Source organism: Kryptolebias marmoratus, linkage group LG9, assembly GCF_001649575.2.
Source record: "Kryptolebias marmoratus isolate JLee-2015 linkage group LG9, ASM164957v2, whole genome shotgun sequence".
Taxonomy (NCBI): domain Eukaryota; kingdom Metazoa; phylum Chordata; class Actinopteri; order Cyprinodontiformes; family Rivulidae; genus Kryptolebias; species Kryptolebias marmoratus.
In genome coordinates, this window is record NC_051438.1 from 21,698,698 (window position 1) to 21,714,739 (window position 16,042).

Sequence of the window (16,042 nt, forward strand, 5' to 3'; positions counted from 1 at the left end):
CAAACTCATCCTTTCAGTCAGTAAAAGTTTTTTTAGTATCCTGAATTGCTTTAAAAGATGCAGTCGATCTGTAAGTGAGTAAACGATTACATCCTGTAAGATTAAGGGCATAGCATTCCTTGAATGCATGTCACCCATAAAGTTTAGCTCATTATTTGTAAAGTTAAGTCAGTGAAAGCCATTTTAGTTTTGACTAAGATTGATCTTGAACCTTGAATCAGGCCGACTCTAAAAGTCAGTCAGTTTTAGATGCACATCCTATGGTTATTATGGAGGTTTTGTTAAAATCTGTCCATTGGTTCATGAGATATTTTGCTGACACCTTCACTTTTTGGCTGCAGGTGTTAAAAAACAATCTCCAGTAGCTCAGATTCATCATGTTCAGTCAGTAAAACCTATTTTTAGGATTCTAAACTGTCTCAAAATACACAGTATATTAGATCTGTCAGAGAGTAGAAGCCAATGTTGTGTAAAATGACCCCTGAGCTGTTATCCAGCTTTGTTTGTTCATGATATTCAACTTCAGTTTTTTTTTTTAGATGGGGTTGTAGTCATAATATGCACATTTAAAGTGTGGAAGTGAAAGAAACTCAACGATGACATATTTGGAAACTGTAACGGTTTTGCAGCTGCAGAAGATCACGACAAAATCTCAATTTGCTCTCTGAGAATCTACCTAACCCTTCCTAAAAGTGTTTATACGCTTAATGATTTAAAAGACAAATGTGATGCAGAGCCAGACTCAAAGTGATTCGGTGAAAATGTCCCAAAACACACGACTCAGACGACCTGAGTGACTCAGAAATGTTAAAATGTTCACCCAGCCTGCAGGACAACAGGGCCAAGAGTCACTGACAGTAAACGCAAAAGAGGGAAGTTCAGTACGAGGCAAGCTTAGTTTGTTACTCTGGTGGTGCAAAAACCACATGATGAGAGGATGCCCCATTTTAGTTTCCTGTCACTCGACTAAAGGTTGGCAGCAAACGCATCTGTCCTTGCATCAAGAAAAAAAAGGGACAAAAACAAAAAGAAGCAGCTGAGAGAAACGAATCAGTGTGTCAGAGCCAGGCCGGTGCTTCGATGGGAAGATTATAAAATGCAGGAAGTAAACACCTTTCTTTCAAACTTTACGTCAGTAAAAATACGTTTTTTCATAAAAAATACACTTCAAGAATAAACAGGAAGTCAGGTGAAGTGTCTCATCAAGGCAAAGGGACTTTTTGATGCGATAAAAGATTAAAAATACAAACCACTCCTTTGTTTTTTTGGTGTTTTGTTAATTTAAATTTAATGTTTAATAACTGATGGTTGTGCTTCAATAGCTGAAGCCTTGTGTCCAAAAATAATGAAGAGTTTTAAAACCTGCTGAAGTTTTTGGCCACTAGTAGCGCGGCGGAGCAAAGTTTTCTGCTTTAATCTGGGTTTGCTTTGTTTACATTGTGGTTGAACACATTTGTACTCCTGCAGAATCTCACAGGATGCCACCTGACAGTTCCAAGGTTCGACTTGTTGTGTCTGATGTGAGCATTTGGGACCTAACCCTCCTCTTCATCCAGAACCTGACTGACCTCCAAAACTAAAGATTAACCGACAACCTTAATTACTTTAAAATTATCCCAACATTTGTTTTTGTGCTGAGTTAATTTCCCTCAAACCTCGAGAGCAGGGGTGGGCAGTCCAAGTCCTGGAGAGCCACTATCCTGCATGTTTTACTTGTTTCCCTGCTCCAACACACCTGATTCAGTGGTTAAATCACCTCTCCGTGTTCTGCAGAAGCCTGTTAATGACACACTGATTCAAATCAGGTGTGTTGGAGCAGAGAAACAAGTAAAACATGCAGGATGGTGGCCCTCGAGGACCTGGACTACCCACCCCTGCTCTACAACCTGGACCTCCTCCTTCATTTTACTGTTTTGGCCTTATTTGTGTAAAACAGAGTATATTTGGTAAAGAGTAACAAACAAGCAAATAACCAACATTTCAGCAGCTCAACCTGTAAGTCTTGGATGTTTTATTTAATCAGTGCAACTATTAGTTTAGGTCACATCGCTCACCTCCAAATGTGGGAGTTAAACAATAACATTATTAAAGTGATTTAATGTTAAGAATATGTTTCTTTAATGCTCATTCCTGCACCTTGAAGGCGCGAAGCCGACGCGCCACACCCTGCGTCTGCGAGCTCTGGTAAAAACATCTCTGTCATCAGACGCACACGAAGGAACCTTTACGACAGAGTTGGGCAGATCTCAGAAAGGCGTTTTCACCATTTGGTGTTGGCCATGATGGGGGGAAAAAAAGAGGAACAGCAAAAACAAGTCATTTATTTTCTGCAAATAGAAGCTATTTATACTTTTTTTTTGTAGTTAGAAACAAAAGCTGAATATCCAGGACCTCATGATAACTGCGGGACATTTCTTATAAAGCCCTCGAAGGAATGCATAAACTCTTATGTTAGGAAATGACAGAGTTAAAGATGTTTTAGACTACTCTAAATGAACAAACTCATGCGACATGATGAGATCTCATGAGATTTGTTAGCGCTTCAAGGACATGTTGGCCATCTTGAACTGCCCTGACACTAAAAGTTAATAAGTTGTAGATGTACATCCAACAATAATCATAATAATAATTAAAAAAGGTTTTAAGAGATATTTTGTTAACACACAAACACACACACAGGCAGAAGTAAAACCATCGCCTCTCGCCTTTGACAACACTTTGACAACCACCAAGTTTCAACACTGACACCAGAAAAAGTCATTTTGTAGTGTTTAAAGGAAATAAGAAGATTTTAGTAAATCTCCTTTTATAATTTAGCACGGGTTACATCGAGCTCACTGTCCTAAAGCCAGGCAGGCAAAGATCTTTGACACAGTGTCCCCAACAGGCCACAGCAAGTTACTCGTATGTTGGAAATGTTTCTTTTGTTATTTAATGTAACTGGATTCCTCTCCTTACTGCCTTGTTTGGCGTGTGGCCCACTTCACTCCCTCTCTCTTCTGCTAAAACGGGTCTTAATAACTTTCACAACACTTCTGGTCAGGATGCTAATACGCTAAAGCGGAAATCTGCTGCTTTACCTCCATCAGTGGTGTCCAATCCTGGTCCTGGAGGACAACAGTTCTGCTTCGACACGCCTGGTTTTAATGACTGAGTGACTAACGGGCTTCTGCAGAACCTGAAGACCTGTTGAGGAGCAGAGAAACAACTAAAACATGCAGGATGGTGGCCCTCCAGGACCAGGACCGGACACCAAACTGGATCAGAGAGGTCCTTTATTTTCTTAAACGAGGAAGAATCAGTCTGACTTTGGCTGTATCATTTGAAATAACCTGAAATTCCCTTCTGTCCGACATTAAAGACACAGGATGTCATTTTTTAAAAAACATTTTGATTAAGTTTTTTTGAGCCTCAATCTCTGTACCTTTTATAAAAGGGTTGTAAAGTTAAAAAAAGAACTCATCTACAGCAAATATCAGTGTTAAAAACGTTTTCCTTTAATAAAATAGAAATTATATTAGTCTGTCATCCAAACACTCATGAGCTAAAACATTCAAAATCACACAAAAGATCATTTAAAACTTTACCAGCACAAAATAACACACATAACCACATAATTTCATTATTAAATATAATTTACAATTTAAAAAAAGGAGCTAAATTGCTGCATCTGTCGTCCTGGGATAGCTGCTGAGTGGAGACTGCATAGTTGTAATGTTGGTGTGCAATCTGCTGAGAAGTGCTGGAGGAGGCGCTCAGACGATGTTGTGGAGCAGAGCGATGACCAGGGCCACGAAGGTCAGGGAGGACGAACACACGGCAGAAGAGCCGGACTCGAAGGGCTCCGTGTTTCTGAGCATCCAGTCCTTCTCTGCACTCAGACCCTGTTTGTCCAGCTCGGGGCCCACCAGGTCCCGGATCTTCTCGTAGTATTTATTCAGCCACTGAACCTGGAGAGAGAAAACCACCGTCACTGGAGCCCACCACGGTGCTTCTGAAAATCACCACTAATGATAGACAACTCAGGATGTTCTTAAACAAAATCAGGGGTGTCAAACTCCAGGCCTCAAGGGCCGCTGTCCTGAAAGTTTTAGGTTTTTCTGCTCCAAAACACCTGATTCTAATAGTTTAATCACCTCCTCACAAGAAACATGTCCACAAGTCGTCCATTTGAAGCAGGTGTTTTAAAGCAAAAACATCTAAAACATGCAGGACAGTGGCCCCCGAGGACCCGAGTTCGACACGAGTCCTTGGACCTGGCAACCACACATGTGGACGTTTTGTTTAGCATTCCTTGATTCACATCAGGTCCCAATCAGCCCAAATAGTGAAGAAAAAATAAATATGTAAATATGTGCCATGCAGGAGTTTGGCTCTTAGGAGGTTAAAATTAAAATTCCAAAAACATAACAAGAAACTGAAACGATCCCCACATGGTGGCAAAATATGCAGAAGTGGAATAAGTCCCATAAAATTCAGTTTTTGGCCTTCTGGTGGTGCTGCAAGTCACACAAGGAAGTTAAAAAAGGATTATTCAACTTCTGCCTGCATGTTGGATGTTTTTACAATACATTGAATCTTTCAAATATCTTCAGCCGCTTGTAAAAAAAAAAGAAAAAAAAAAAGAACCAAAACACAGAAGCTGATGTGGTTTTGTTTTTCTCTCTCTCCTTTTTTGATCACTGAGCTGCAGAGGAGCTTCAACCACATGTGTGAAGGGGGATTTTAAGAGGAAACCAGCTCTCGAACTGCAGGAAAAAGAAACACACCGGTCTGCGTCGCACTTTCGTATACCCAAAGGTATTTACAAATTGAAGCAGGAAACTGAGAGCAGCTTTAGGGAAGAAAGACCACATCGTGTCACGTGAGGTAGCGCCTTTCACGTTTCATGTAAACAATACAGTAACCGTTCGATTAAAAGCAGCTCGATTGGTTAAAACTGAGAAAGGTTTATTCTCACCTGCTCCGAGCTGAGGAGCGACGTGTCAACCAGCTTTCTGTCGTATGGAACAAGTGACACGGTGTCAAAGGTCAGGAAGTTGTGTCCATACTGAGGGACAGAAAGACACATTAGTAAACACGTCTTCCTTTAAAGACACCAACATTTTCTGGATCAGTTTCCAAATTTGACCTACAAAATAAAAGCTGCAGACTTGTGACTGAAGTACACAGATATTACAAAAAGGCCATAGAATATATCTTTTTACACATTTATGACACATTTATGAGGCTAAATATTCTCTTGCTGATGATTTTTTAAGTTAATGTGATTTCTGTAGATCTTTTCAAGGTGTTCCACTGTTCTAGATAATCCACAAAGTGCTGTTTTGTCTGGACCTTCGTGTGAGCAGGTGTCGTCATGACGACGTCTTCAATCCGTATGCCGAAGTCGTTCTCTTTGTAATATCCAGGTTCTGCAACAAAAAACACGACAGCCTTTCTGTGCGTGCGAACCTCTGAGCCGTGAAATGCAAAGCAAATTTCCACAGAATCTCGAGAGACTTGGTCACATTCTTTAAATACTGCAGCAGCATTTTGTCAAAAAAAAAAAAAATAAAATAAAAGAACTGAAAGATAAAAAAACCCTCCACCATTCTGCAACACAACCTGGAGATTTCAGCTAATGTTTCATTTTGTTTGCATCACAAAAATCTGTCCGTTCATGTTTATTTTTCCTCAAAGCGTGGACTCCAGGTAATGAACCGCAGCACTGTCTGAGGGCTGTTGTGTAACAGCTGGGGAGATCTCGGAGAACTGAAAGGTTCATCTTTTTGTGTTTTTGTGTTTCCTGAGGAGCGTCTCACCTATTGAAGTGAACATGCCGGCTGAGAAGGGGATATTGTTGGTCTGAAAGCCGACTGGCCCTGGAAAAACGTTAGAAAACACCACAATCAAAACACATTTATGTCAAAACACCTCAGCTGTTTTGTTTTTCAAGGTTTATAGAGATTTTAGGGGCCTTCTTTTAAACAAGCTGGCACAATATATGGAGCATTAATGAATTATCTTCAATATGCTTTAATAATTTTGTCAAAGTAGCATCTTTTTAAACTCGTCCATCAGGAGATGCTTTTACAGACGATGATGCATAAATAAATCTGTTGCTTTTACCATCTACCTTAAAACTCCTCTTCTGTAAGTTTTGCTTCTTTAATGGCAAACTTAAAAGAAAAACTAAATTAAGCAGTGGTTTGGAAATAATATGGAGAGGACATCTGGACCTGCAACATCACAAGGTGGTTGGTAGCGATGCTTTAATTAAATGCTCTCAAGAAAAGAAAAAAAACATTTTTTAAGGATGTCTTTTCGTTGTCGAAGGTTGTTGAATAATTTGGTTTTAGGTTTAAGATTTTGAAATCGGTGATTGTTTTTTTTTTTTAAAGAATGAAGCGAGTGGAGCAGCTTCTCCCTCATTTTTTAAAGTGTGGCTGTCACCAAAAGTGGGGCAGTTTTATAACTGTGTTGCCTCTATAAGGCTTTTTTTAAAATCACGCTTTAACTTTCTGTGACCTTGCACAAATAGGATATTTTGTGAAAGATTTTAATACGTAAACAAACAATCTTTTTCCTTTTTTTAAGATAAAACCAGTTGTATTAAACTCTCTTAGATTACCCTGTCTTATCTTTTTTCCATTTCTTGGTAGTCAGTAATGTAACCACATCAGAAGTGGTTTAGTTGCAAAATGAAATGTTTTCACACCTGCGCGTTGCTTGCAAGCTCATGCCATGCTCAGCTTCCTGCCCCACTCTCTGATAGATTTCCGTTTACATCGAATTTCAAGTTTTTAAAAATGACTTTCTCAATGCTTTTTCGACATCACTGCATTTGGATTCTGAACCAAATGCTTCTGCAGCAGCGTATCTGTGCAAGAACCCATCTGAAGAGAAGACAAGCCTCACACTCGTGAACTCCAAAGTAGTTTCCGACACCGTGACCCGTGCCGTGGCCGTAGTTCAGGCCCACCTCCCACAGAGCCCGGCGACCCAGCATCTCCATGTTCGCCCCTGTTTTTATAAAGAAAAAAACAAAATGAAAGGCCACATGCGGAGATGAACCCAAACATCCTGCTGCAGAAACATCATTCACAAAACGAAGAGGAAGAGGGCTCTCTAGTGGTGATGCAAGGACACATTTCAGGGAAGGTAATCTTCAAAATGTGCTTGAATGGGTTCTGTTCACCTCTTGTCCCTGAGGGAAAAATGGTTCTGGATATCTCAATGTTTCCCATGAGCACTCGAGTGAAGGCCTCCTGTGAAGCAGATGTACCATTCAGTGTTTAAGCCCTGCAGCAGCGAGGATCGTTTCATTATAATGAAATATCTTCTCAGTGGAAACGTTACCTTTTGCATGGTTGTCGGGGTTCCCCAGTGAACCGTCCGGGTGATGTCAGTGGTCCCGTCTCTGAGAATCAACGTGAGTCATTTCAAACGCACGAGACATGGGGCGAAACTGGAAGCGAGCTCGAGTGTTTTTACTCACAAATACTGGCCTCCGGAGTCGATGAGGTACATCTCGTCAACCGTCAGCCTCCTGTTAGTTTCAGTTGTTGGGCTGCAGCACAGAAGAGAAGAAGAAGAAGAAAAAACAGGAAATGAAAGTTACAGTAATCCTTGCTTGGTGATTTTGCAAATCTGATGAATCTATCATAAAAATTTCATCATTTTCTATAGAAACTGCTTGAGTGTTGAAATATTGAAACACGAGTGACCTCTGACAGGCAAATCCTCTTGTATAAAACACGAACTATGTGAATTCCCTTGATTGAAAATGAACCCCTATAAAGAATAACAGCTAATGAAATGTCGGGCATAGCTACATAAATTAAAAACCTGCATCAATTTTAAAAGTCAAGCTTTTTTTTCTGGATGTCTTGTGTGTGTCTAAGTTTCTGAGAAATAACCAAACGTCAGCATACTTTTTTAAAAAATATACGATCACCAAACTCTGCTGTTGGGAAAGCAGTGAATGTTTTTCTTTTCCTATAGTTTGCTGAACAGAGCTGGGTTGGTGTTAACTTTCTCACCTGGAAAAATAATAAAAACCTTTGGTGACTGGATTTAAAAAAACCTTTTATGATAGTTGCAATCACATTAGGCTGTAACTATTTTCAATATGCACATAAAGAAAGAATAAATGAAAAAAAACCCCATCTCATTCAAAATAAATTAAAATGAATTAGAACCATTTGTTGCTGATGTTTTAGCACCACTGGCAATAACATTTTTAACCCTATTACAGTTCTGTCTTTCTTAGAAGAAAAAGAAAACTGTCGAGTACAAATGGGAGTAAATCTTGCTTAACTACTGCTACTGTGTTGCATATGTCAGAGAAATTAAGGATTCTGATGCAATTATTATCTGAGGAAGTCAGCAAGTTTAAAAATCCCTTCATCTTTTTTTTCAAATCTTCTTTCTCAACTTCAACATGAACACATTTTTGTTGTTACAGAATCTGCTCCAGTAAATCTACTTGTTTCAGCAGACAGATAAAGTAAGAACAAAATTTTCCGTGCAGATGTTGGTGCAGCTCGAGGCACAAAAACATCCTGAAAAACAAAACCTTAGATCAGAAGAAGAAGAAGAAGAAGAAGGACAAACAGGAGCTCATCTCACCTGTAATGGGCAAGAGCAGCATTTGGTCCGCTCGCAGAGATGGTTTCGAAACTTGGGCCTCTGTTGTCGTTCTGTTTGCTGCAACATTTAAACGAGTTGTAATTTTCAACTATAGACTTTGAACTTTAACGACTATCAGAGCTCCTGAAGCAAAAGAACTGGATGTCAGTTTTTGCCAACTTTGTTTAAATGCTCCCTCAGTCACCTGCGACATTTATTGACGTATTCTGCAGCACTCAGCTCGGTCTCGGTCCCCTCTGACACAACCTTCTCCAGCCACATCAACAGCTGGATAACAGCCACTGCATCCCTCACCTGCCAGGAGCCACGGCGACGCACGAGAGCGGCGACGCCGGCACAAAATGTCCAGATTAGAAATGTTCAGGCCAGGTGAAGAATCATGGGTGTTACCTTGTGTTCAAGCAAATGGTTAACTAGTTTAACTCTGAATGGTGTCTTTTTAAGAATGAAAACAGCAGAACATTTAATATTCAGACCTAAAAATCTGCTGCTATGTGTGTGTTTGGGACGTACATGAGCATCCCTCAGTATCTGCTGCTCCGTTTCATCTTTTATTGCTTTAGTCGTCAGGACAGGAGAGTACGAGCTTGTCAGGAGTTTCTCCTGCATGAGATAAACAAATGATTAATAAAATTATGGTTAGTTTAAATATACGAATGAACTGGATACAAGCAGGCTGAGTTCATCTTCTGCACACCTGAGGTGTTATGAGCTCATAAAGAGCGTAGTTCGTGTACTCTGTACCAATCCACACTTTGACCTCAGGCTGGCTAACGTAGGTTATCAGGTGTTCACGGACAGAGTCATAACTTTTCAGCTGCACACAGAGAGGCCCGGCGCAGGATGCGTTCAGGTACACCTTCAGTTCCTCAGACACTCGGTGGGTGTGGACGAAGAGCCTGTAGAGGGCGAGGAGGGAGAGTACAAGAAAACCTTCTGTTGTCGTTGTCAGTTCACTGTAAAATGAATGAATGAATGAAAGAATTACCAGATCTCGTCCATAGTGAGAAAGGTGTAGGAGTAGAAGAAGGGATTGTAAGGAATGTCATTGCCACGCAGATTAAAGAGCCCTGAAAAACAAAAGCAAACATGATTCCTGACCATCGGCAGCAGCTTTATTTCCATCATTTCCATCCAACATGGACGACTTCCTCTCTGCTTCTGTCACTTTGAACAGATTCACCAAGGACTGATTTAAAAAGCTGCACGTCTTCTGTTTGAATTTTATGGAAGATGCTTTAGAGTAATTTTAGGATAATTATGTATTTAAATCAAAACGACGTAATTAATTGAAGCTGAGTTTTATTTAAAGAGTTACACGAGTTCAAACATCAATCAGGAGAGAAGATAACAGAGATAAAAACAGTTTTTACAGCAGGAGCAGCTCATTCCAGTGGGAAACGAGTTAAGTCACATGCTTCTCTTATGAAAGTAATTTTCTACAGTAAGAACAGAAAATACCCTGAAGCTATTCAGCCTCGGTGAACTTGCATCACACAGAACCATCATTATCCTTTTTAGAAGATGTAATTCAGTTTCCATCACAAATTAATGTGATATTTGCAAGAAACTGAGCTGCAGTTAAGAACTAAAATCTTTCATTACACTTTGTTTATAAATAAAAAGACATATGAGTCTGAATTAGGGTGATTTTTTTCCAGCAAAGTGCTGAGTTTTTTTTTAGTACGTTGATGTTATATTTTGAAAAATGCTGGTGTTTAACCAAGCTAAACAAATCAGTCTTTTTCAAATGTTTCCATTTATTAATATCAATGTAAATCCTTAACATGTAGAGTTTCAGATCCAAGCTAACTGTGTTTGTCTGTCACCATGAAAGGTGATCATGTAACTGCCTGCGTCTGTGTGTTTGTTTTTCTGGCTGTTAGCAAAATATCTAATGAACCACAGAATGGATTTTAATGGGACTCTCAGAAAGCATTAGATGAACATTTACAGCTGATTAACTTTTAGAGTCAATCAAATTCAGAGTGACCGCCACAGCTAATTAACTTTCGCAAACACAAAAATGGCTACAGCTCAGTCAATTTTACTGATATTGAGCTACAGTTTGGTGTGGTAGTAGCTGAGAGTCATCCCTAACACACACCTCAAGCACCACATTCTCCAACTCTAACTCTGCTTTCTATCATAGGTAGCAGCATTAGTGGTAGGGAGGAGCGAGGAGTTTCATTTACAGGTTTATAAGCTGCAAATAAACATCTAATGAGCACAGAACACTGAACAACAACTCATTTGAATTTTAAAACCATTTAATTTTTGATCAGTTCAGCAGATATATGTTCTTTCTTTGTACAAACTGACTCATATTTTATACTATTTTCATTAAAAGAAATCAGCCTCTTTGGCACTGAGGACCTTTCATAATATGCTAGAAGTTTAGAGCTCTAGCAGGATGCTTATATCAGCCGCAGCATTTAACAAAATCACCAGACTAATTCCTGAATCATTATTATAAGACACTGACTAAACAACACCATGGTTGATTTTACTCACAAGCTGTTTCATCCAGAGCTGAAAGCAGAAGCGCGGTGGGCATGTATGGATTGTCCCTTATCACTCCCCGTATGTGCTCCACCTTCATCTGCCACGACCTCGCTGCAAACAGAGTCAAATATGTTGGATGTGGAGACTCATTGTGCATCCTTGTCTCAGTTCCTATTAAATGTGCAGTAATTATTATCACTTTGTAATGTTTAGAGTTATGTTTCTGTGCACAACTCTTTATTTTGAAGTCTAAGCATGTCAATTAGTGCAGCTTTAACATTTGAACCTTTTAATGAGATGTTTCCTGCCAAGTGTCCAGTTCCATCTACGCCTTTCCCGTAACTTTGTCCTTTTCTTTGACATTCAAGCCATCCACAAACTTTTCATTCACCTAATGGACTCCAGACAGTCAGCCAAGTATAAAAACAAGCTTTTATATCCAAAGTATGAGACAGCATTTATAAAGGAGTCAGTTAAAAGCCCTGTATGGTACATTTTTACAGTTTATAGTCAAATGTAAACACACACACACACAGACCATTAGCTTTAATGGTGCTCTCTATTTGTTCCATTTCTTCTAATCTCCAGTCATAAAGACTAATAAGACCCACAGCGAGATAACTTTCTCCCGTGGAGGCGTATCCAGTCCTTTTACGTCTGTATTTAATCTATCACAAAAGGTCACTTTATGGCTGTGTTTGCTGACTTGCTTATTGCTCTGTGTCCAGTTTGCAGGTATTTGTCAGCACACACAGATAAACAGCAGCACACGGGCAGACCTGCAGGCTGCGGTGTGTCTACATGTCTGTGTGCAGAACACACACACACAAACGTAAGAAGACCCACGTATGACTCTATCAGGCAGGCAGACGGGGCTGTCAGACGAGACGGGGGGTCGGTCCTTCCACACCTCATCGACCAGGTTAGCAGGAATGGACTTGAGGCTGCGTTTGCTCGACTCCAGACTGAAGGCGTAGTCCTCCTGCATCGCTAATGGAGGAAATTGCAGATGATTACACACACTGACCAGAATCAATCACAAGTAAGCAGTCTGTGCGGCGTCCTGCGGCCCCATTAATGTTTCCATCCACTCATGCGAGCACTTCAACGAGGTTACTGTCAGACGAGGCAGAGTGAGACTTACTGAGGGAGAAGAGGAAGGGATCAAAGCCGATGTTACCGCCTGGTGGCACCTCGGAGATGAGCCACTTCGCCACACTGCTGATGGAAACTAGAGCAGCACATTGGACAGATTTTTGTCAGAGAAAAGGAATATTTCAAGATTCTTGCATAGGAAATATTTAAAGCATCAGTTTAGCAGCATGTCAAAGCTGCTTCGCAAGAAACAAAGCTTAATAAAATATTTTTTAATGTATAAAAAGCAGTAAAAACACACATTGCAGATTCTTTAAAAGCGTTTAACATGGTATGTAACATATAAGTACACTTTGATCAAACATGCTGGTTTTAAAGGTGCAATAACATGACAATATGATTATATGGACAGATAATTACAAGTCATTAAAAAGTGTACATTAGAAAAAACTAATTCATTGTGAACTTATTCAATAATAACTAGGGTTTCATCTTTAACTTTTGGTTAAAAAGTCATTTTTGGACTTTATCAGTAGTTTATAATGTTTTTTTTTTGCAGTTATTTAGTTAAATTGATTAATTATGTTTTTTCCAGGTAAGTTATAAGAGATATATTTTATTTTTTAGTCTACATGAAGACATGATGTGAACAGATGTAATGAAGTGTTTTCACACTGTTGTGATGTGACCATTTGTAGGCACAATTATAAAAAATTCTGTTTACTTCTGTGATGCGTGTTGATAAAACAAATCACATTTACTGGATTAAATCAGGCAGAAAAGCATCAAACTGCGTCGGTGGCACAGTTCAGTAAATCACTTTTGTAGCTCATTAGATTAAAAAGAGTTCCCATAAAGATGACGATTCCAGGTTTTATTTCAGAAGCTGCATATTTATTATCATTTGGACAAAATGCCAGCATTTTAAAAATGTATTGAAACCAGCTGAGACAAAAAAGAAAGAAAGAAAGTAAGAAAGAAAAGCTTTGAAACATTTCCAGAGGTCTTTCTCTCTGCTGACCTTGGTAATTTTTCAGAATGGCTCTTTAGTGGAAAAAAAAGCTCTCTGGATGTTATTGATGTTGCAGCTGAGAATAAACCCTGGAGAGAGTGTCGGTGTTTTATAGTTTATTTTCCTTCCTGGAGATCAGGTGAAATTAAGCCAACAAGATCATAACTGAATATCAGGCCTGTTTCACTGCAGACATGCATATATTATGGGCTGCATTCCATTTCTGCACCTTTCATGCTGGTTATTTACTGAAAATGTGCAAAAGTAAAACTTATAAGTGAACTGCAGCCCTCAGTAACACACATGTACTTGTTGTGTTTTAGTGTTTCCTCTGACCTTTCTCAGCCTGAAGACAATTTACTCCAAATCAACTTGTAGTTTTCCCCAAATTGCTCCTTCAAAGCTGATATCTAGTGCGTTAGTCGGGGATTTTCTTACGTTTGGTTCTCTGGTGAGTATTTTCAGGAATCGTTTGATGTGTGTTCGTGGGTGTGTAGGGAACGTTTCACCAGATGTTGTTTCATGTTTGTGTTTTAAGCCGTTTTTGGCACAGACCACCACACGTTAACAAAAATTGGCAACACAGATCATTGTTATTCCCAAATTGTTTTTTTGGTCCATGGTCAACATAAGCTATTTATAAAAGGCTAACAGTTTAGGAAAGCTTGTGTAATTTTTCAGCAAGCACACACCTATTTTTGATTAAACAAAAACATATTGATTGTGAGTTTCTCAATATTGTAGTGCAGCTTTTTTCTGTTAAAAATGATAAAAATCAGCATGCACAACGTTACAAATCCTGTCTTTCTTAGCCAGTTTTGCTATAAAAACTCTGTAACAACGCATGCAGGCTTTGGAAGGCTATTTTAAAACAATCCCACAGACATTTCACAGGAATGCTTGTGTGCTGTGTTGTCATAACAAGTAAGCACAACACGACCCCTCCTACCGTCCATTTCCAGCTCCCAGTTGCAGTCCATCTGTCTCTCAGCTTGAAGCCAGTATCGGCTGTCCGTCCAGAGAGTGGCCTTGGTCTGAGTAACCACAGCTGTGCCTGGAAAGATCAACAACAACAGCCGTACCATGAAGTGACCATTGTCCACACGAGAATAAAATTAACTGCGAGTCAGAGGTGAAACGGAATCGGTTTAAAATGAGAGAAATTCTATTTCCGGTGAAAACACAGGGCCAACTCTGAGAGCAGAATGACTTCTCTGAAATTTGTTGAAGGAGCTGAAACTGACTTGTTAAAACTAAAAGAAGCCAAACACCAGCTAAAAGCTAAAAACTAACAAAATGCTAGCTAAAACCAGCAACAGGTTAACTACGAGTATCAAAAGGCTAGCTAAGAGAAGCAAAACACTAATTAAAAGCTAAAATGCTAGCTAAAACCTGAAAGTATCAAAAAGCTAACTATACTAAACAAAAATATAAATGCAACATTTCAATTTTGCTCCCATTTTCTGAACTTGAAGATCTTAGACTTTTTCTATGTACACAACAGGTCTTTTTCTCCCAAATATTGTTCACAAATCTGTGCTATCTGTGTAACTTCTCCTTTGCAGAGATAATCCATCCACCTCACAGGTGTGACACATCAAGATGCTAATTAAACAGCATGATTACTGCACAGGTGTGCCTCAGGATGGCCACAATAAAAGGCTGCTCTAAAATGAGCAGTTTTATCACAGCACAATGCCACAGGTGTCACAAGCTTTGAAGGAGCGTGCAGTTGGCTTGTTGACTGCAGGAACGTCCACCAGAGCTGCTGCCCATGAAGTGACTGGTCTTTTCTCTACCATAAGCTGTCTCCAAAGGCTTTTCAGAGAATTTGGCAGCACATCCAACTGGCCTCACAACAGCAGACCACGTGTAACCACACCAGCCCAGGACCTCCACTTCCATCATCTTCACCTCCAATTGTCTGAGACCAGCCAACCGGACAGCTGCTGCAACAATCAGTTTGCAGAACCAAAGAATTTCTGCAGAGGACCGTCTCAGGTAAGCTCATCTGCATGCTTGTCGTCCTCATCAGGGTTTCCACCTGACAGCAGTTTGTAGTCAGAACCTATTTGAGATCCTGAGGCTCATTGCTGTGCCATTCATTCACCACCATCACCTCATGTTGCAGCACAGTGGCCCATGTTGCAGGGATCTGTACACAAATACTGGAAGCTGAAAACATCCCATTTGTTCCATGGCCAGCATGCTCACCGGACATGTCACCCATTGAGCATGTTTGGGATGCTCTGGATCAGCGTATACGACAACGTGGTCCAGAGCCTGACACTATTCAGCACCTTAACACAGCCATTAAAGAGGAGTGGACCTCCATTCCACAGACCATAATCAACAACCTGAACAACTCTGTGTTGGACTGCATTAGGCAAATGATGGTCACACCAGGTAGTGACTGGTTTTCTGACCCCCTGGGACCCTCCCAATAAAGTAAAAGTAAAAATTTTAAAGTGGCCTTTAATTGTGGCCAGCCTGAGGCACACCTGTGCAGTAATCATTCTGTCAATGTGGTGATTTGGTTTTTCTATGGGTTTTGTTTATGTTTTATTTTTTATTCTTTGGTTTGGGGTTTTCCTCTCCCTGGGCTGCCACCTTATCGTGGTGGAGGGGTTTGAGTGTCCCAATGATCCTAGGAGCTATGCTGTCAGGGGCTTCATGCCCCTAGTAGGGTCACCCAAGGCAGACAGGTCCTAGGTGAGGGGCCAGACGAAGTGCAGCCCGAAGACCCCTTATGATGAACATAAATATTGGACACAGTGTTCCCTCGCCCGGACGCGG

At 40.1% G+C, this 16,042-nt stretch overlaps 1 protein-coding gene across 1 annotated transcript in view; it reads right to left on the reverse strand.

Moving 5' to 3' along the window:
- Window positions 1-3,475: 3,475 nt before the first annotated feature.
- Window positions 3,476-16,042, reverse strand: part of xpnpep2 (X-prolyl aminopeptidase (aminopeptidase P) 2, membrane-bound) — an 18,483-nt gene continuing 5,916 nt past the window's right edge. The window contains exons 5-21 of the mRNA XM_017408066.3: window positions 14,196-14,300; window positions 12,284-12,370; window positions 11,986-12,129; window positions 11,149-11,250; window positions 9,623-9,704; window positions 9,332-9,533; window positions 9,148-9,237; window positions 8,819-8,928; window positions 8,614-8,691; window positions 7,481-7,552; window positions 7,342-7,402; window positions 7,181-7,250; window positions 6,901-7,005; window positions 5,805-5,864; window positions 5,338-5,414; window positions 4,961-5,050; window positions 3,476-3,950 (exon numbers count right to left, since the gene is read on the reverse strand). Of these exons, the coding sequence (XP_017263555.1) occupies window positions 3,756-3,950; window positions 4,961-5,050; window positions 5,338-5,414; window positions 5,805-5,864; window positions 6,901-7,005; window positions 7,181-7,250; window positions 7,342-7,402; window positions 7,481-7,552; window positions 8,614-8,691; window positions 8,819-8,928; window positions 9,148-9,237; window positions 9,332-9,533; window positions 9,623-9,704; window positions 11,149-11,250; window positions 11,986-12,129; window positions 12,284-12,370; window positions 14,196-14,300 (1,730 nt within the window). The 3' untranslated portion in view covers window positions 3,476-3,755. The remainder of the gene's footprint in view (window positions 3,951-4,960; window positions 5,051-5,337; window positions 5,415-5,804; window positions 5,865-6,900; window positions 7,006-7,180; window positions 7,251-7,341; window positions 7,403-7,480; window positions 7,553-8,613; window positions 8,692-8,818; window positions 8,929-9,147; window positions 9,238-9,331; window positions 9,534-9,622; window positions 9,705-11,148; window positions 11,251-11,985; window positions 12,130-12,283; window positions 12,371-14,195; window positions 14,301-16,042) is intronic.